Source organism: Ctenocephalides felis, unplaced genomic scaffold (genome assembly GCF_003426905.1).
Source record: "Ctenocephalides felis isolate EL2017-DRISC unplaced genomic scaffold, ASM342690v1 CF-g0.4_SCAFFOLD_01604, whole genome shotgun sequence".
Lineage (NCBI taxonomy): Eukaryota > Metazoa > Arthropoda > Insecta > Siphonaptera > Pulicidae > Ctenocephalides > Ctenocephalides felis.
Genome location: NW_020537758.1, coordinates 40,089,083 through 40,110,401, shown reverse-complemented (window position 1 = coordinate 40,110,401; position 21,319 = coordinate 40,089,083). Strand labels below are relative to the sequence as shown.

Sequence of the window (21,319 nt, the reverse complement as noted above, 5' to 3'; positions counted from 1 at the left end):
TCACAAAAAAATTCAAATAATGACAATTATCCAAAAATGTACATTGAATTTTAGGGAAGTCTATCATTCATATTTCAAAATAAAGTCTGATCCTTTGACAATATTAGAACAGAACATAATATATTCATATTGGTCTGTTCGTAGATATATGGGTCTGATCGTCTTATTATCTTTCCTGAAACAAAATATATTTTTGGTATAAATATATCTCTGCATATGAACTCCACATTGTTAGTTTCAATTTTCAAGAATAATAAATACAGGGATTATTTTTAGCATTTCAACTTTATCCTCACACGAAGAACTCCATTAAACCGGCCTATGCGTTTAGAAGAAGTCAATTGATGAAAAAATACATATATAATATATAGAAGTGCCTTAAATTATAGTATTATATATATTTTACAATTACTTCATTCAAAATTTGTATTTCCATAAATTTATATATATATTTTATAGAGTTTTATCCCAATTCTCAAATTATGGCTTTATCAATACCATACATAAACTTTTCGCGGATAACAGTCCTTCATGTGCTTTAAAAAATAATATAAATAAAATTGTTAGTATAGTGCACATGGCAAAATATATAAATATGTATATACATACACACGTATATACATACATAAACGTAGTATAAGTAAAAATACAAATGGTTAGATGGTACCATCGTTAAATGTTGTAAATGCAATTTTAGTTTAGTTGGAAATGACTATGCCGGGCGTATATAAAATAGTGTTTTAAGAGAATAAATATACTTAATTGCTTTTCTGTAGATTTGTAAAATATTACAAAGTATCTAGTCTAAATATGCACTTAACATCAATTAAATCATGATTTTCTCAAAAGTTTATTTTAAAATCTATTCGTTCCGGATATAGTCGAGTCTCCATTCATTGAAAAATCCCAAAGAAGGAGACATCCCATATTCAGAAAATATTTAAAACAAAAATATTAAATAAATAATTTTTTGATAATAGGTGGTTTATTGTCCGAAAAAAATAATATCATAATATATAAATATATATAATAAATTAATAAAAATATATTATAATTATCTATAATAATTATACAAATCACTAAAATATATTTTTATAATTCTATATTGTTGATTAATCTAAGGTAAAATAGCAGATAGGAAACAAAAAAATGTAATTTGTTTTTTGTAACAGTTTATAATAATTTAATAATTAGCTAATAAACCCCGTGGGGCAATTGATAATTATCAATGTCTTAAGACAACATTGCTGAAGTTACTTTAACTACAATTAAAATATATAAAAATATATCTTCATTGTATAAATATATATAAATATTTCCTATTATAATTATTTTATACCATTTTTAGAATCAATGCTCAAGCTCATTTTTTCAAATTAGCGCTATTGAAAGAACTAATTATGAGCAAATTAAGCGACCATGAATCATGTAGAAACATATGAAAATATATTAATATATACAATTAAATATTATATATATATATATATATATATATATATATATATATAAGCAACAAATGTAACCAAAAACAAATTTTGTGGGCGCAAATAAACCAAAAGTTTAAAGAAAATAATATAAACAATCTGGATATTTCAAGCGCACCTTATCTAAACTAAAAACAAATCCAAATTTTTGATAATATTTGCTATTACTTCTGAACAAGTATCGCAATAATGTTTCTTTTAAAATTCGATTGGACCTGATGCTAATTGATATTTATTTTTTTTATCAATTACTGGTCTTTATTTATTGATGAGGGTATCAAATTAAACGAAGATTAGATTCGCTACAAATCTTATTGATTTGTTCCGTAATATAGTTTCAAAGTTCGTGTTTATTGCGAACAAATAACAAATTAAGACAATTAACTTATTTCGGAAGGTTTCACTTGTTGTCAGTTCAGATATTTGTAAAACAAAATGTATGGCTCGGCCTTGTTGCCGTGTAAAATTGAATTTTCATATTAAATTTGGTTACTATTGACTTTCTCCTATAGTATACTTAAAACGAGATTACTATAGTTATATAATTATATTATAATTATAATTGCCTCATTTTGGTTTAAAGTTAGTTGTTGGAGCTTCTCATATTCATAATAAATAAATTATTTTTTAAATTTGTAATTTGGAGCATATAAAAAAATGTGCAACTTTGACCATTTATATTTTTTTAGATCTTTGATATCATTATGATATTAATAATGTGAATAGAACTATAGGGTAAAAAATATATCTAAGTATAATATAAAATATTTTGAATATTCTTTTGAATATTTGCATTTGCTTTTTCAGATGACAATTTCAAATATAATTTGGTTATTAACTAACCTAAGGAGTAGTCTATAAAACTTCTCTAGTTGTGTAAAAAATCTGTAATACGATTTGGAAAATTTTAACTTGAATCAAATTGATTTCACCTTGTTTCTAATTAGATTCGAACTTGGTTCTAAGCATATTCTAACTAGGTTCTGAACTGATTCCGACTAGAATCTAATTGGTGTAATAAGATTCCGATTTGATCCTAACAGGATTCTAACTTGATTCGAACAGGGACTGGTTAAATCTAAAGATTATAACTTCATTCCGTAAATCTAACGTGATTCAAACTCTATACTAATCTGATACAGATACTAAAGAATTAACTTTTTATTCAAATAACATCTCAATTTGGATTGGTTAAGTTGCCTTAAGGCAAAATAACTTTAGGCAATATCAAAAACAAGATGATAAATTTTGATCATCTAAAGTACGACGGCGTCTGAATGTAAAATATTTGGAAAAGAATTTATTATAATGTCATTGCAAAGCGTAGAAGATTAATTTGCAATATCGTGTGAAAACTGTGAACCATTAATTAGTAAGTGAGAAATCACAATATTCAAGGTTTCCAATATATAACCCGAGCACGATCTTAGTTAACATATCACTTCAGTTCTGACAGATACAAATCAACAGCGCGAGAAACTTAATTTTTGTTCGTTATTTTTCGAATGCTTAAATATTTTAATATTGTGCCGAAATTATAATTATAGTGAATTACACGAAATGATTCTGTTCAATTTTATATGTGTATTACTTTTGATGCCATTTTCCCGATCTGCGCCTTTTGATCTATCGGGATATTTCAACGACGATGCTGAGGAAAATAGTACCCAAATCGTAGAAGTTAATAACATAAATGGAACCAAAAAAGATTTGTAAGTTTTGGATTACAATACTGGATTTATTAAAAAAATGTGAAATATTTATAATAATGAAGCCAAATGATTGTGAATAAATTAATGAACTGCAGAACCATGAATCAACTGGGTCCACCTTATTGAGAGATCGATCTGAAATTTAGATAAAAAATAACGTTCTGATTCAAAATTTATATTAAAATTTTAGTAAAACGAAGGACTTGGTTAGATGCATCAGTATGTACTTTATCAGCTAAAATTATTTACGAGCAATTATTATTTATAAATTGCAAATATACTTAATAAATTTCATGGAACTGTAAATGTCTTCTTAAATGGTAGCATTTTTTAGCATTGAATTGATTAATGAAGTTTGATGAATAATAATTCATTGAACTTACTGCTTCATAATTTGCAAACTAAATAAATATTTAAATAAAAACAATAATTAAAATCAATCACTGTTTTGTAGGTATGTGATAAAACAATAGTTTATGAAGTAGCAGTTTTGGCTGACTCGGATGAGATGATGACAACTCCACGGAAAGCGGGACTACACGTAAATAAATAAATAATAATAGTTCTTATAAAATTTAATTTTATCATGTTACTATAGTATAATATAAATTTATTAGTTCATGTAAGATATCAGTAATATTAATGTATATAAATTGTTATGATTAAGTGTAGATATTCAATGTCCGATATCAGGCAACTTTGATGTCAAATTTGCTGAGGTTTGAGATCTCAAATATAGTCTTAATTAAAAATCGCCTCTTGGATTGGACAACTACTGGGTTGCCATCCATTCAAGATCCATATAATAAAAGTCAAACAATACTGAATGTCCTAAGTGTGACATATTGTAACTAAAAAATATGTGTGTAAATTGTCAAAATAAAAAGAGTAGATATGCAAAAGAATTCTATAGCAAAACACGACGATCACATTAGCTACTTGTTGGCAGAACAATTTGTTATATTAAATTTATCAAGAGTCAAAATAATTGGCTAATCTACTTATTAGTCATAAGTAAACTTGAATCCATAATTGTTTTAAAAAAAATCTAGTTTAGCCGATGATTATTATTATAATTGAATAATCGTTATCATTTTCATTTCAGATTAACTATAATATACTGAATTTTACAAATTTAAATTCTCTTCTAAAACCCATCATAAATATTCGATTAAGATAAAGTCCAGTCATTATAGTAAGTTCACCTCGGAATTCGAGATACCCAGCTATAAGTCTGTAAATACTTGTATATTGACACCCAAAAGTTGTCTCAAAACCTACATATATTGCGTACACCTTACCATATGTAGGTTTTGAGACAACTTTCAGGTGTCAATATACAAGTATTTACAGACTTACAGCTGGGTATCACGAATTCCGAGATTCTTACCTAATTTAAGCTTAAATGACTGGACTAATATAAATTTTAAGAACTGTATTTTGTTACCTTTTAACGCTATAAGTAACTTCCCGTAGGGCAAGTTATAGTAATCGCAAAAAAATCGAAAATGAAAATTTTTATATATCTTTACGTTTCAGAGGTTTCTGAACATTTTGGCATACCTTAGAAAAAATGGATGTATTTGTGTGTGTGTGTGTGTATGTGTGTGTGTATGTGCGTGTATGTGTGTGTGTGCGGATACAAATTTTGTCGACGATTTCGGGAACACGGATGAAGCGATTTGAATAATTCAAAAAACATTCGATTCGTATTGATAAGGAGACGTGCTGATTGATTTTTGGTGAAGTCAGGTCTAGCCGTTCCAAAGATATGGGGCAAAAAGTGCCAAAAACGGTAACTCAGTTTTTAAGAGAACGGAGCGTCCGATTTGATTAATTCAAAAAACATTTTACTTGTATTGACAAGATGAAGAATTGATCAAATTTTCATGAAGGCAGGCCTAGCAGTTTCAGAGATCTAATGAAGAAAGTAAAAAAAATGACATTTGGCGGTCAAAAATGATCATTAGACATATGCACATCAAATTACCAGATATTTTATAGAGATTTCAACAATAAGTATACATTTTGTTTACATTCCTATGGGTTCCGTACCAATGTTTATCTGGTAGACGGCGACGCGGCGCTTACGCGCTTTGACATTTTGTCTCTATGCAGTTGAAGCAGTACGATTGCTTTGAAAAAGAGTTCAGAATTTCAAAAATATTTCAAAATAAATGATTTGAGATAGAATGATTTAATATGGTTCGAAATTTTATTAAATGTTTCAAATCATTGATCAACTTTTATTGATTATTATTGATTATTTTTATTTACTCGAATTTTGAATTGCGGTACGGGAAGTTCTAGCAATTTGCCTTAAGGCACGATGCCTTAACTGCCTTAAGGCAGAATTCCACTTACAGCTAGTTTATGTATAAATTAAATTTAATTAAATTTTCTGGTTTAATTTGCAGCCAGGAGAAAGTAGACCTGACATTTTACAACGCACGCGGAAATGGCACGCACATCGATTTAGGCGACATACCAATCCCTGTCCAGGCCAACATCAGCGGCCACGTGGTGACTGGAATAGCTCCCGTGCACGCAGGGACGATTCCCCAAGACCCCGAAACATTGGCGGCACTCCTTCCAGAAGGGGCGAGCGTGACCCTAACTAGGGCTGAAGAGGTAAAAGATGACCAAGAATCGGAAGAAAAAATGGAAGTAGATGATAATACGGAATCATATGAAAATCTAAATGAGACTAACGAATCCAGTCAAAATGACGATGGCTCAGGAAAAAGTCAAATCTTACAATCCAACGAAGATCTTTTAGACAAACTGCAAGTTATACACGATGCGACCGATGGATTGTGATTAATAAATGGTTTTTTTTAAAAGTTTGAGAATGCTCAGAGTAATGAATGAAATCTATGAAGATATGAAAGAAAATTAAGGAACATGCTAAAATTAGAAAATCGAAATCCAATAAAAAGCATGTATATTATCGTCAAAATTTGAAAATATTTTTTATAAACCTGTGTATTTGTAAAAATGTTATAAAATTTGAATTTGACTCACTACTTTATTATAGCTATTAAAAAAATGAGCTAATCAAAGATTGCATTAATGTCTATTTTATGATCGATTCTAATAATTTATTATTTTAATATTTTATAATATATTTGAAGAAGAATTATTTTTAATTGATTATTAGCCTTCTGATTACCACTGATTTTCTTTATTACTCTACTATTTTTAAAATCAATTAGTTTTAAACATTAATATATTTTTGCATAAAGAGCTGATACATATGATCTTTATGTTGATGAGCACTTAAAAAATATTTATTGGTAAGACTGATATGAAACCTAAATATCATTTATTGTTAACTTGTAAGTTTGTAGACTATGTGAACAAATCCAGTCAATAAAGATTATTTAAAAATATTATTTATAATATTAATATGTAATTATAATTTTTAATAAATTTTCAGAGATTGGCAAATGTCCAAAATACGCAATATATATATATATATATAATATATATATATATATATTATATATATATATATATATATAGGCTTTGTACAAATATACGCACTTCATACACGAATATGTGCATATAATGTTTATGAGTACCATATTATTCAAGCTCATATGATTTGCTTATTACTTTTAATGGTGCTAATTTGAACAAATTAGTTTGAGCAAATAAATTCCAATATTTTCTATGAAACAAGTCTAATTCTGAAAAATAATCATCGTTTACAGATATTTATTATCTCATATTAAATTTCTCGAATAAAAAATATGTTTGGTAAATATAAAAAACTTAAAACTCGTTATAAAATTTAATTAACTAGACAATTATTCTACTTTATGTGCTTTTGAGCTTACTGAACAAAGTATCAACTTTTATCGTCAACAAATTTATTAATTTTAGCAAAATTCTAGTAAAATTTTAGAAAGATTTTAGTAATATTTCAGTAATATAGAAGTAAGATTTTAGTTGTAATCAAGCCAGGATCAAGTTAAAAATCAAGTCGCAATATAATAGTTGGAATCTACATAGAATTCACTTAAAGTTAGAAAATTTTAGTAAAATTTCAGTAAGATTATAGTCAGTCAAGCAGTAATATAATAGTTGAAATCTACATAGAATTCACTTAAAGAGAGAAAATTTTAATAACATTTCAGTAAGATTATAGTTAGTAAGTTGTTTTGATTATAGTAGATTGTAATCATGTAATTAAATAGGAATAAAAATAGGACCAAGCCAAGATCAAGTTGAAATTGAGTTAGAATCTAGTTAGAATCTACATAAACTCAATTTCGAATCAAGTTATAATGCAGTTTGAATCCAAGTAGAATTGATTATCAAAATCGGCTTAAATTTTTTTGTGAAATTTGTTACATTTTTTTGCTAATTCCAAAGAAACGGCGTAGCCGATTGCCTTGCAGATCTAATCAAGGCTCCTCCCAAATTTAATGACCATGAGATAACGATGATTACAATCGCATTATAAGATCCAATTCCCTAATCATGTGTTTCCCTGACATTTTAAGCGATTTTGGAGCGTTTGACGCAAAATTGTGAAAAAGTATACAAATGTAAATGCAAGTTTTGCCTTCCATCGATATTTTGTTGAAAACGGTGTCATCGATAAAATTTGAAAAGTCATTGTAAAACTGAAGATTAACATTGAAAATTGAGTAATTTTGTCAAGGTGTTGAAAATCTCAAGAGATGAGCCTCGGGCACTGTATTACGTACAAGTCGCTGCAGAAATTACTTAACTTTTCACATTTTTGTCAAATAAAATTATCATTATTCTTACATTTTATATATAAAAAGGATAAAAACTCATTGTGTTGACAAGTTAGTTGTATAAATGTTAGTGCCAATTTCTGTGCTGTGTACACATCTTTAGATGTAAAGTACCAAAGGTAATATCCACTGATGATGACATTACATTAAATGTCGAAACGTTTAGAATTAAAGCTTAATTTATAAATCTTTGTTTTTTCTTTGATATATCGCTCTATAAGAACTTGCTCATATATATATATATATATATATATATATATATATATATATTATATGTATATATATATCTATATATATATATATATATTACATGTATATATATATATATATATATATATATATATAATATCGGTATAGATATAACGTAACCATTATCAATATCTTTAATTTAACGTAAACAAAAGAAATAACATCGCAAAATCTTCTTGTCTTCGTATATTTAGTAATTATCAGTCACATGACCGACTGACTCATTAGCCGTTGAACGTAATTTTAAATGGACTATTTGTACATATATAAGTGGTAATGGACGAAAGTCTTCAGATCACTAAAAACTTATAAAACGATTAGTTTTCATTCTTTCTGTCCGGATAACATTTAAAACGCTCGATATGTATTTACAAAGTTTGGTGAGTGTAAAATTAATTAATTTAAAAATTAATTAATTTGAACAAATAAATTATCCAAGTGATTTAACTGTAATGCACAAAATTTTAAGTGCCAAGTTCATTATATGAAAGGCATTATATAATGCCTGATATTTGTTTCGAAACCACGTGTTGTGTCTCAATTATAATACGTTATTTAATATAACTTATAACGTTATATTTAATAATTTTTTCTTTTAATTTTTAATTTTAAGTACTTTTATTTTTACTTTTATTTATCAAATTTCAACAAGGCAGTGTCAAATATCTTGAAATATTTAGAAGTGTATAGAATAGTATCAACTACTAAATTTTTAATAAAAATGTTCAGAAGCATATTACCCGGTTCTCCATAATAACACCAGATGTACGAATGTGGAGTTCTAATTCTTCTTAAAGTTTATCACAAAAATTTCATAAATGTTAAATATATATTTTTTATAATTACTTTACTACTTTAAAAATATATTGCTATTATTATTCATTATTTTATGTCTATTAGGTATTAGTTTTGCTGGCCGTAAACTTCGCCACATCGGGATATGTGCCGCAAGCCACAGAATTTACTGAAGTTGAGAATGTGCGCCCAAAGGTGACAAATGCAAATGAGGAAAAAGTTGATTCAGTATCAGAAAAACAATCACCAGTAGTCGTGTCAACGGAAAATTCAGTCAAAACCGCTGAAAAATCTGACTCGTCTCCAGTGGCAAGCATGGCAACATCGGTTTCAACCACAGGTAAATTTATTCACAGTTTATTTATGTTAAAAAACATAATTAAATACAAAGGAACACTGACCTATGGTGCGTCTACCAAATCATCTAGGTTAAAACTTTTTGGTTGTTAACTTTTTCAAAACTGCTCCGCGTACCAGAAATTTAATTTCATATTTGTTTGTATTTTTTTAATTAATTTTATTACCATTATCAGAAGAAGCCCATGCCCACGAAGAAACAACAGACAAAGTTGTAAGTTCAAGCACCAAATTGACCTCAGAAGGTGTAAAAGATATGAAATTGCATCCAAATTGGAATAGAAACCACGGAGAAGAAGTTAAAACTCAATCGGCAGATGCAGCAGTTGAAGTACCCGTACCAGTAGATGATCCCAAAATTACAAAATTATATTAATTTAAAAGTTTTTATATATATACCATAATTAACATCTTTAAATAAAACGTAATACTGAATGAATGAAATCTAATCCTAATTGTATAAATCGCCAAAAAAAATTTATCTGTACAACCATAACGAATCAACGCTTAATTATAAGTTTTTTTTCGATGTGTAAAATTTATATTATAATTTATTAAAGATTTAATATAATTTGTTGCTTATACTAAATATAAAAAGTATGTAACAAGTAAGCCTTTCATTAGCATTGGCCATTATGCTACATTTTTTGATATTCCAAATTACACTGTTCATTATTAACATGTTTATTTTGTTCACAAAAATATAATTTCATGGCAAGATTATAACTTGACATTTACAACTTCAACGTAACAACATTCAATACTACATTGAACAAATATAACTGCATCAATTAATATTATTACTACAACCAGGAATAGCCAGACTAATGGCAGATTCATAACTTTGAATTACGTGTACCTTATTATGTTTTAAACGTTTTGTTAAAACCTCAATAAAAAAAACAAAAGTTGCGATCAACATACCAACCATCCAAGCAGCAAAAACACCTAAAACGTGATCAGGTCTTAAATTAATTGGGCCTGTTTGCTCACGTACCTTATTTGATAGCGAAACTCCAAGTTGTACTTTATTATTTAAATATTTCATTGCAACCTGAAAATTATAATATAGTATAGTACATGCTGCACGCACTCCTACATTCTCTAAATAAATTTATACTTTGAGTATATTAAATTCAGAACATCATAAAAAATAAAACTTTAACATTTTTGGTTTACCAGTCCCTACAAGAAGCTGATCTAGCCGCAGTTACATTCCATAAACCCTAAAAGCGGCTATAAACTATGTACTTCTTTTTATTCAGATAAGTATTTGTATATTATACCTGAGATTCCCAAACGGCAGGTAGTCCAGTTTCCAACGTTCTCAAAATATGCATGTTATAAGAATCTAATATTGGCGAACTTTTAGGCATCATAGCCACATATTGTTCCCAATAAATATCTTCTTTCATCAACCTCAAACCGTCTATATATTCTTCTTTAACGTATTCACCTACTGCAAAATGACCTGTTTAAAAAAAAAAGAAAAATTAAAAGGTTTTGGGGCAATGATCACATAAATATTTTGCATCACCTGCGGGTAGTCTTTCCACACTGAAAGCAAAATTTGGAGAACCCAATTTTTCTTCCAGTTTTTTTTCTGGAAGATCGTTAAACATGCTAACGATGTGAATTAGTTCAGGCTACAGAAAAAGATCAAAAACAATATTATATATATATCTTATAAAGAAAATTCTTCTGTACGAGTGTAAGTCGAGCTACTCCTCCTAAACGATTATTCGGATTTTGATAAATCTTTCTGAAGTTTGTCAAGGGAATTTTTTAGTATTGTAGAAATAAATGGGAAAAAATTGCGAAAAAGCACATGTCATTGTTTGGCATTGAAAACAAATGAGATATGATCTGCCAAAAATTTTAATTAACTTATGAGCCTAGACATCATTAGAATATAATAAATTCATGATTATGAATAAGAAAAATGTAATATCTATATTATTATGTAATTCAGGTTGACATATCAATTTTTTAAGCTAATGTATGTATTTTGCCTTACTTTACTAAATTATTTCACAAAAAAAAAAAAATTTACTTATTCAAAAAATTATTTAGAAGTTTCATTTCAAACATTTTGTTTGGCATTTCACGTCAAACATTTTGTTTGGCATTGGATATGAAATATTTAGTTAGTTTGACAGGATTTGACAAATTAATTCACTTGAATTATGAAATTAAGAAATAATTAGGGCCGGTACCGGTAATATTATGAAAACTGTTTTTTAAATAAGGAAAATGCATACTATAGTCGATTATATCACCTCATCAGCTGATAGTATTGAAAAAATCCACGCATCAGATGTAGCACCCCATTCCATATTTCTGGAGGATAAATCTTGGACAGAATCTATAGGCGGGCCGTATCTAAAAATTCATATTTAATACAATTGTTATCAATGTATAAATTAAGAAATTGAAGTTATGATATAAAATTTACACAGGTATAGTCATGACGGCAGATAATCTTCCTCCATAAGCATTTGACAACATGAGACACAACAACAACACTGCTGCTGTTATGTATCTGATATAAAAAGTGAACCATATAATTAATGAAGACCATAATTTTGAAAATATTACAGTAAGTTTCCAAAATAAGTTAAAATACATTTTATTTTGTACCTGTTGTATCTTACGCTGTTTGCATCATGTGGGGGTTGAAGCAATAAATATCTAATCACAACAAATGTTTCGTTCTCAATATTAGCATTTGGAACACGATTTATTTTATCCACAATGTATGACATGAGAATTGATATAGTAAGTGATATAAGAACACCCAGCCACATCTTTAGGGAAAACGGTCTCACTGGAGTTAACCAGCCTGGTTGTAACCTAGGAAATGTATAATTCATTAAATATTTATGATATTTCAGAACTTTCTTGCCATCTTTGCCCAAAAGCACATCGTCGATAAAAATTAAGTACGAAGTTGTGGCGATGGTATGTTTTCAGACATTTCTCTCAAGCAAAGTTTGCAAGATAATTTTAGACCCATTAAAATAATCTGAACTTCAATTCAAATTTAATTTAAAAATATTATTAATAAATTACCTCGGAGCTGGAGCTATAACTGTAATACCAGTACGAACCATAGGCAATGATAAGTCTAAAAATCCATATTCATGATACCAGGTATAAAGAGCAGATACACCAATGTCTGCCCTGCCTTCGGCCAAAGTTCCTAAAATTCCTGTGCCTGTGCCATTGTCGTATATCTCGCCCCATTCTTCTTCATCCACTATCATGAAATAGATTTTCAGAAATTATAATAATGGCAACTTCAATAATATGGAAAATATATTATTATCGCAAACTAATAGTCTTTAGGAAAAATATAAGTAAATGTAAGTTATAGTAATCGCAAAAAGATCGAAAATGAAATTTTTCATTTATCTTTACGTTTCAAAGGTTCCTGAATATTTTGGCATACCTTAGAAAAAATGGATCTATGTGTGTGTGTGTGTGTGCGGATACAAATTTTCGTCGACGATTTCGAGAACACCGATCAACCGATTTGAATAATTGAAAAAAACGATTCGTATTGATAAGGAGACGTGCTGATTAGTTTTTGGCGAAGGTAGGTCTAGCCGTTCCGAAGATTCGGGGCAAAAAATGCCAAAAACGGTAACTCAGTTTTTAAGAGAACGGAGCGTCCGATTTGAATAATTCAAAAAACATTTTACTTGATTAAATTTTTGGGAAGGCAGGTCCAGCAGTTATGGATTCTCAATAAAAATAAGTTAAAAAAATTTCATTCGGCGATCAAAAATGTTTATTAGACATATGTATATCAAATTATCAGATATTTTATGGAGATTTTAATAATATGTACACATTTTGTGTAATTTTTTGGGGTTCTGTACTAAGATTTTTAATTACGGTACGGGAAGTTCCAACAATTTGCCTTAAGGCGCGATACCATGCACCTCACTAGTTTTACTTAAATATGAGAGTCGAGAGCCAAGATAGTATACTCAAAAATAATGTCTGTTAATAGAAATATGTAAAGTCGATAGAATACAATAGAAGGTTTAGTAAACGAAATATAATAAATATAAATGAAGCAAACTTTCTAACTTGAATCCATCTTGATTTGTAAAAACTTCTGGTTCCAAATGAATTCTAATAACTGGCTTCTGACCGAAAAACCTTCGGATTCTCGTTGGATTCTAACTAGTTTATTGCTTGATTCTAACTAGATTTTATATATAATTTCTTTTACTTCTAATTGGGTTCTAACTTGAATATTTACCTGCGATTAAACTGACGGTACAATTATATATTTCGCAGTATTCCAAGCAAGCCCTTAATTCGGTACCATCAATATGCACTGTGCCAAAACTTTCTGGTCCTTCATCCCAGTAGGCTGCATTACCGCCGGACTCTACTCTTCTCCAAATTGCATATGGTTTATAATTGAAAGCAACTGTTCTTAAACTTCTTCCTTTATTAAATACAATTATTAATTGCAAGAACTAATTTAATTTATCTTTGGTAGCGTAATAATGAAAGATTTAAGAACCTTGCATGTTGGTTATTTTATCTGGAAATAAATCATTATCTAGTAGGAAAGTTTCATTTCCGAACCATGTATTCAAATGGATTCTTTCAGTTTGGTTATAAATGCCTACATATTTTGTTGTCGATAGTTCATATGATTCTTGAAGCGATTTTGATATCAAGAGAATATTCGGAAAATCTGGAAAACGTATTAAAAATTTATAAATTTTCAAAAAAGTAATAATCGAGAATATTGAGTTTTACATCGCCACTTTTGTAATCTTATTTTGATTTATACAAATATTTTTGCTAATAAAATTATATGATGAGTAAAGACAAATTCAATACAAATTGTACTATTTACTATTGTATTACTATTGCAAAATAATTTAAAAAAAATATAAGTAATATGTGTGGATAGTCATCGTTGGAATTCTACTGATAATAAATCAGAAATAACCACCAAAAAGCTCAAATCAACAAAAAGATACACATAAATCCAAAAGTTGGATAAGTACTCGTATTTTAAATTTTACCTTGAAATAATGTATGTTCCAGAATATGATTTCCATAGAAATTCTCCAAAATCATATCTTGTTCGATTATAATCATTTTTTTGTCACATATTCTACGATCAGCTTTAGAAATTGCTCTCTTGTAAGAATCTAAAAATATTTCAGTGCGCTCCGTATTATTCAAATTTATCACATATGCCTTGAAAATGCAAAAAAATTATAAACATATAAAATAAAATAATTATAAGATTTTGTTCGACTTACTTCACAACCAGCGTTCAATGAATCTAAAATATTGGTTTCCAAGGCTTGGTCATTGTTACAATTATATATTATTATGGGGCTCTCCCAATAAATATTATTAAATAAACTTACATTGTAACCGCTTGTTTCAAATATAGCTATACAATATAAATTTTGTAAATATGAAAGAGCTGGAAATAAGAAAAAATATCACAAACAAATTCCTCAGCATCTTGAAGGTAAAAATCAATTAATTAAAAAATTAATATTATGAAGTTCGTTAAGCACATTCGTACATTCGTACATTCAACCCTTTCTACATAAAAATATACCCACATCCTAAAATTCCATGAACCGTAAGATTATGAACCAGTTTTTTTTAATATTTTCATTTATAAATTTAAATAAAAAAATACATATAATTATTTACCTATATTTTGCATAAGTTGAAAAGATTCAAATGTTTTGAAATTTGCTAGCATTGCGATCAAAAGATTATGCGAGTAATTTCTTACTAAGAAGTTCAATTCTTACTAATGATCTTTTTTTATCTTCAACTCGATCGTAAATTGAATGTCTCTCTGAATATATTATTAATGAAACTAAACCGCAGAGCTTATTAATAAATCGAGTAATTTCTTTATTATGTTTGTACACAGTTTCATGTATTTCAATTACTTGAAATTGCTAAGAAAACAAATGATAGAATATAATGAACCATTATGAGGCACGTAATTTCGAGTTAAAAATTTATATTATAAGTAATATGATTATACTTGAATAAATATATTAATAGATCAATATATCTTGTTACAAATTATTTTCGAATTCAAATCGTTCGTTAAAATTTCTAAATGCTCAAAATCTAAATCTAAATACGAGTATTTAAACTGAAATGCATGGCATCGTGCCTTAAGGGAATTGCTGGAACTTCCTGTACTGTGATAAAAAATCTTGGTACGGAACCCAACAAAATTACCCGAGAAGTATACACATTATTAAAATCTCTATAAAATATCTGATAATTTGATGTACATATGTTCAATAAACATTTTTGACCGCCAAATAACATTTTTTTAACTTATTTTTATTGAGAGTCCATAACCGCTTGACCTGCCTTCTCAAAAATGTAATCAGTCCTTCATCTTGTCAATACAAGTAAAATGTTTTTTGAATTATTAAAATAGGCTCCGTTCTCTTAAAACTGAGTTACCGTTTTTGGCACTATTTGCCCTGTGTCTTCGGAACGGTTAGACCTGCCTTCGCCAAAGACTAATCAGCACGTCTCATATCAATACGAATCGAATGTATTTTGAATTATTCAAATCGGTTGATCGGTGTTCTCGAAATCGTCACACACACACTTACACACTTACACACACACATACATCAATTTTTTCTAATGTATGCCAAAATATTCAGAAACCTTTGAAACGTAAAGATATATAAAAATTTTCATTTTCGATTTTTTTGCGATTACTATAACTTACCCTACGGGAAGTTAAAAACTAGTATAATTATAATTTAGTCATTTTTTAATTAGTAATTTGCTATGTTTTTGCAGAATATGTATTTGTCTTATCATCATTTATTTTTATTATTAATAAAATACTGTGCTAGGACGAATTAATAGCATTTCAATGTATTTATATGGAAAAAATTGTTTCGAGATACGAACATATTCGACAAGGAACGAATTAAGCTCGTAAGGCGGGGTACCACTGTATATCTTTATATTCATTAAATATTTTTATGTGCCAATATTACGTTGAATTGAGCCAATTTTTTTTAAATATTTATATTTTTCCTTAGGATTGAATGATTCAATGTTCTCGTTTTATTGGTGCATAAGTTAACATTTTTATAGAATAAAGAAAAAAATATTTTTCAATGTTTTATTAATATTTGTTATAAAATTTTAATAATATTATTCAAGTCTAATGAGTATTGTGTGCTATTTATCATTTCATTTTCACAATGAAATAAATATTCCATACTATAAATAAACTATCACACTACTTGGTTCATGTGATTTACTCTCAGATCAATTGTTTGCTTCTCTTAGTCATTATAAACAAATATTTGCACAATATGTTAATTTTCAATAAGGTGCACCACTGAAACCTGGTGTTGGTTCTTCAGTTATACTTTGACGATTATTTTTCATTTTTGTATTTTCATAATGTTTTGTTAAAATTTCAATTATAAACACGGCAGTAGCTAAGAGCATGCCGAAACTCCAAGCAGCAAAGACGCCCAATACATGATCAGGCCTCAAATTTACTGGTTCAGTTTGTTCATGTAATTTATTTGATAAAAGGACTCCTAATTGAATTTTATTATTTAGGTATTTCATAGACACCTGTGGAAATACGAAAAGTTAACTCAAAGGTAAAGTTTCATTATTAATGTAAATTGGAATTTAATAGAAAAAGTGTTAAAAAATAAACGAGGATAGGCGATGCCTCATTATGGATCATAGTTTTAGATCATCACACGTAGGTGATTGGTAGTATTAATTTAATTGAATAGTATCAATTTTATTTTACTGTGTCTAATCTCAAAAAAGGGTTTTTTTGTGATTGCATTATTTTATATATACAGGTTATTAACTTGATTTGCTAGATTCTTATTGGATTTGATTCCTTTTGAATAAAAATTCAATTAATTTCAGATATATAAATTTTTATGTAACATAGCTAAAAGGCGTCCACATATCACATTGTGGTTATATAACGCATTTTTTCTAGCTTTTATCAACCTATTATATATCAACTCTTTTTCGAATACGCATTTCTAATAAATGTCAAGCATTTTTATTATTGATAAGCAAATAAAATGAACAATTTATTATTTTTTTAACAATTACCTGAGTTTCCCAAACTGCTGGCAGACCAGTTTCTAAAGTTCTCAAAATATGCATGTTATAAGAATCCAAAAAAGGTGAACTTTTGGGCATCATAGCAACACATTGCTCCCAATAGATATCTTCCTTCATTAGTCGTAGACGATCTATATATTCTTCTTTAACATAATCTCCTATTGCAAAATGTCCTATAATAAAAAATATGTTAAACTATTTTTTGAAACATGTTGAAGAATTAAAAAAACATTAATTTCAACCTGATGGTAGTCTTTCAATGCTGAATGCAAAGTCTCTGGAACGTTGTCTCATAACCAGTTCCTCATCAGATAAAGTTTGAAATATGTTTCTTAAATAAACCAGATCAGGCTGAAAAGGTCAAAAACTACTTATAATATAAAACAAAAGTTTAAGATACTTGTTTCTGATATCTGACTAACAAGGGTCAAAAGGATGGGACATGGGACTCTTAGTCACAGATTTGTTCAGTAAATTCAAAGTTAATTTTGGTGCCTGCCAAACAAACCAGATATTAAATCGATTACGCAAAATTAATGTAAATTTGTTATTAAAACATAAAACTCATTTATTTTAGCATGACCCAAGCCAAATGTGAAATAAATTAGAGTATTATTGTCATAGAATCTTTAACTTTGATTGCGATAGAAAGTATATAAAAGTATAACAATGACAATTCTGAATTATTTTATAATTTGTGAGATGTGTTATAAAAATTACCTCTTCTGCAGCAAACAAAGAATAGAGCCAGGCATCAGAATTAGCACCCCATTCCATCTTTTTAGATGATAAATCTCTTACGGAATCAATCGGCGGATAATATCTATAATTAAAAAAATAAACTTATTATAAACTATATGTCCCATATGTACGTGATAATAATTAAACTTACACAGGCACCGTCATAATACTTGATAATCCGCTACTATACACATTAGACAACATTAAACTTAATAGTAAAATTCCTGATAATATATACCTGCGAATTAAAGCAAGATTTATAATTATGTTATAGGTAATTAATTCCTTAAATCATAAATAAACATAATACTCACCTATTATATTTTAAGTTATCAGCATCAGGCGGGGATTGTAACAAAATGTATCTTACAATGAACAAAGTTTCGTTTTCGATATTTGTATTTGGAACATGTTTTATTTTATCTAAAATATATGATGCTGCAATTGATATAGCTATCGAAACGACAAAACCTAACCATAATTTCGTTGAGAAAGGCCGTACTGGAATTGACCATCCTGGGCGTAAACTGAAAATTAGAAAATATTGTTGAATGTTACATATTTATAAGATATTGAGATATTATTGAAAAATTAATGCCCATCACTTATCGTGCTTTTTTGAGTATGTTCAATAATTTCTAATAACCGAGTTTATTTGTACATATATAATTTCACCGACAATTTCAATTATGCAAATGGTTTTGCAACAAAATTTTAGATCATTTCATTTTCATGTAATCAAATATAGACAAAGCTCAATTTAATCAAAATCTAAGCAAAAACTGAGCAAAGCATAGATTATATCTATACTTCTATAGTATAGATAGATAATGCATATATCCATTATTTTCATATTCTAATAAATATCCAAAGAAAAAGTTCACAATGATTTAACATTTTTTTCATTTATTATAAATACTCTTACAATTTTCGGAAAAACAAAATTTTTTACGCATTTTCAGTAAAAAAACAAGCAACAAACAAAAACAATTATCAACAAAAAACATAGTAATCGCAAAAAATAAACACCTCAGAAAAAATGGTTGTATGTGTGTGTGTGTGTATGTTTGGATACAATTTTTTGTCCACGATTTCGGGAGCACAAATTAACCAATTTGAATGATTCGAAAAACATTCGATTCCTATTGATGTGAAGACGTGCTGATTAGTTTTTGGTGGAGACAGGTCCAGCCGATTTGAAAACAAGGGGCAAAAAGTGCCAAAAACGGTAATTCAATTTTTGAGAGAACAGAGTACCCGATTTAAATGATTCAAAAAACATGTTACTTGTATTGACGAAATGAAGAATTGATGACATTTTTGGTTAGGCAGTTCTAGCGGTTCCGGAAACACAGAGGAACAAGTTAAAAAAAAAGATATTTGGCGGTCAAAAATGATCATTAGATATATGCACATCAAATTATCAGATATTTGATAAAAATTTAAAAAATGAGTACAAATTTTGTTACAATTTTGTTGTGTTCCGTAAGAAGATTGTTAATTTTCAAAGTTTACTTATCCGGTTAAAGCAAATTTCAAAATTTTCAGAATTTTTTTTTCAAAATTTTCAAAAATATACAAAGGGTTATACTTCAAATATGAATTTTAAATTTACAAAACAGTTTGAAAATGTAAATATTTCAAATGCGTTATTCAGATTGTAAGAAATATATCCTCAGATGGATTTATTCGGCATCTCTTGCTAATGTAAACTTTCTCAAGTGTTTTGAGCGATAAGGTCGTCATCACTGTATACTTTAAGAACAATAAAATATATAGTGATTATAATTATCTATTTGAAAATGTTTATAATAATTGTTATTAATCATTGATCAATATTTATTGATTACTGATTTTTTCTTCAAATATTTAATTTTAGTACGGGAAGTTCCAGCAATTTGCCTTAAGGTACGATGCCATGCTCCACTTCTTCATATAATTCATAAACATTTAAAACTATGTGTTTAAGAGCACAAATAATCTTCACTAGTGAGTTTATTACCCAAAAACTGCAATACTTTAAAAAGAAATATAAATATAAAAAACAAAGTTCGAATAAAAAAATTTAATGATAAAAAAAAAATTCGCTGCGGACAGGATTCGAACCTGCGCGGGCAGGGCCCAATGGATTTCAAGTCCATCTCCTTAACCACTCGGACACCGCAGCTTACAACCGAGAACGCTTCAAGTGGGATCACATCGGCCTACCTGTATTAGCATCCGAAAAACACGAATCGCGAACCCCTTGGGTAATCGGAACCGCCGAATACTGCCGAATAAACTTCAAAACTAGTGGTGAATGGCATCGTGCCTTAAGGCAAATTGCTGGTACTCCCCCTACCAAAAATTAAACTTTTTTAGAACTTTAAAAAAAAATCGATCTTTGAGATTTAAAAAAATTTTGATAAGAAAAGACCTTTCTGAAAAATAGGTTTTTTTCATACTTTGAAATATTTTGAAAATTTTAATCCTTTTTTCAAAGTAATCGCGACATGCTAGCTGCGTAGAAACGAAATATCGAAGCGCGTGGGCGCCGCTTTGCAGTATAACGGATGGGGATCGTTCAAGTATTACGTAAGCAGATTTATTACAATTATTTACCCGCCCCCCTCCCCTTTGTCATCAAAAGTAAGCAAAAGTTCTTACCCAAAATAAGCAAATCAATAACCCCCCCGCCCCCCTATAGTGCTTACGTAATACTTGAACGGCCCCATGAACATTAGTACGGAACTAATAGAAATGTAAGCAAAATATGTTCCTATTACTAAAATATCTATAAAATATGTGATAATTTGATGTGCATATATCTAATGATCATTTTTGTCTGCCAAATGGCATATTTTCACTTTTTAATTTGGGTCTTCAGAACTGCTAAACCTGCCTTCCCAAAAATTTCCTCTTCAATACAAATAAAATGTTTTTTGAATCATTCAAATCGGGCGCTCCGTTTTCTCAAAAATTGAATTACCATTATTGGCACTTTTTGCCTCGTAACTCCTGAATGACTGATCCTGTTTTTACCAAAAACTAATCAGCACTCCTTATCAAA

The 21,319-nt window shown here is 28.5% G+C and overlaps 4 protein-coding genes and 1 non-coding gene across 5 annotated transcripts in view; 2 read left to right on the top strand and 3 right to left on the bottom strand.

The window, feature by feature from the left end:
* LOC113373750 overlaps positions 1–6,016 on the top strand; it is an 11,677-nt gene extending 5,661 nt beyond the window's left edge. Inside the window, exon 4 of the mRNA XM_026614025.1 lies at positions 5,614–6,016. Coding sequence (XP_026469810.1) covers positions 5,614–6,016 — 403 coding nt within the window. The remainder of the gene's footprint in view (positions 1–5,613) is intronic.
* Positions 6,017–8,554: 2,538 nt separating this feature from the next.
* On the top strand, positions 8,555–9,832 carry LOC113373205. The gene is made up of 3 exons (XM_026613513.1): positions 8,555–8,597; positions 9,118–9,352; positions 9,546–9,832. Exons 1-3 carry the CDS (start codon positions 8,580–8,582, stop codon positions 9,743–9,745), a joined length of 453 nt encoding a protein of 150 aa, XP_026469298.1. The 5' UTR covers positions 8,555–8,579; the 3' UTR covers positions 9,746–9,832.
* A 712-nt stretch (positions 9,833–10,544) lies between these two features.
* Positions 10,545–15,130, bottom strand: LOC113373749. Its single transcript, XM_026614024.1, has 10 exons — positions 15,079–15,130; positions 13,913–14,089; positions 13,643–13,834; positions 12,442–12,628; positions 12,010–12,222; positions 11,825–11,920; positions 11,649–11,751; positions 10,907–11,015; positions 10,656–10,840; positions 10,545–10,595 (listed from the first exon to the last, which is right to left on the bottom strand). Exons 1-10 carry the CDS (start codon positions 15,128–15,130, stop codon positions 10,545–10,547), a joined length of 1,365 nt encoding a protein of 454 aa, XP_026469809.1.
* A 13-nt stretch (positions 15,131–15,143) lies between these two features.
* Positions 15,144–20,411, bottom strand: LOC113373748. Its single transcript, XM_026614023.1, has 7 exons — positions 20,377–20,411; positions 18,585–18,797; positions 18,422–18,508; positions 18,250–18,352; positions 17,772–17,880; positions 17,518–17,702; positions 15,144–15,335 (listed from the first exon to the last, which is right to left on the bottom strand). Exons 1-7 carry the CDS (start codon positions 20,409–20,411, stop codon positions 15,144–15,146), a joined length of 924 nt encoding a protein of 307 aa, XP_026469808.1.
* Trnas-uga lies at positions 20,356–20,437 on the bottom strand. Its single transcript has one exon. It is a non-coding gene; the product is annotated as a tRNA-Ser (tRNA).
* Between the last annotated feature and the right edge of the window lie 882 nt (positions 20,438–21,319).

What these genes read in the sequence shown, in the direction of transcription:
- LOC113373205 (XM_026613513.1), top strand. An exon ending in AACATCGGTTTCAACCACAG is followed by an intron (nt 9,353 to 9,545) that starts GTAAATTTATTC and finishes TACCATTATCAG; the next exon opens with AAGAAGCCCATGCCCACGAA.
- LOC113373749 (XM_026614024.1), bottom strand. Translation starts at nt 15,130, where the DNA reads ATGCTAGCAAATTTCAAAACATTTGAATCTTTTCAACTTATGCAAAAT. An exon ending in GTTATAGCTCCAGCTCCGAG is followed by an intron (nt 12,223 to 12,441) that starts GTAATTTATTAA and finishes TACATTTCCTAG; the next exon opens with GTTACAACCAGGCTGGTTAA. An exon ending in GCCGTCATGACTATACCTGT is followed by an intron (nt 11,752 to 11,824) that starts GTAAATTTTATA and finishes ATGAATTTTTAG; the next exon opens with ATACGGCCCGCCTATAGATT.
- LOC113373748 (XM_026614023.1), bottom strand. Translation starts at nt 20,411, where the DNA reads ATGGACTTGAAATCCATTGGGCCCTGCCCGCGCAG. An exon ending in ATTGGGCCCTGCCCGCGCAG is followed by an intron (nt 18,798 to 20,376) that starts GTTCGAATCCTG and finishes TCTAATTTTCAG; the next exon opens with TTTACGCCCAGGATGGTCAA. An exon ending in CTTTGTTTGCTGCAGAAGAG is followed by an intron (nt 17,881 to 18,249) that starts GTAATTTTTATA and finishes TGACCTTTTCAG; the next exon opens with CCTGATCTGGTTTATTTAAG.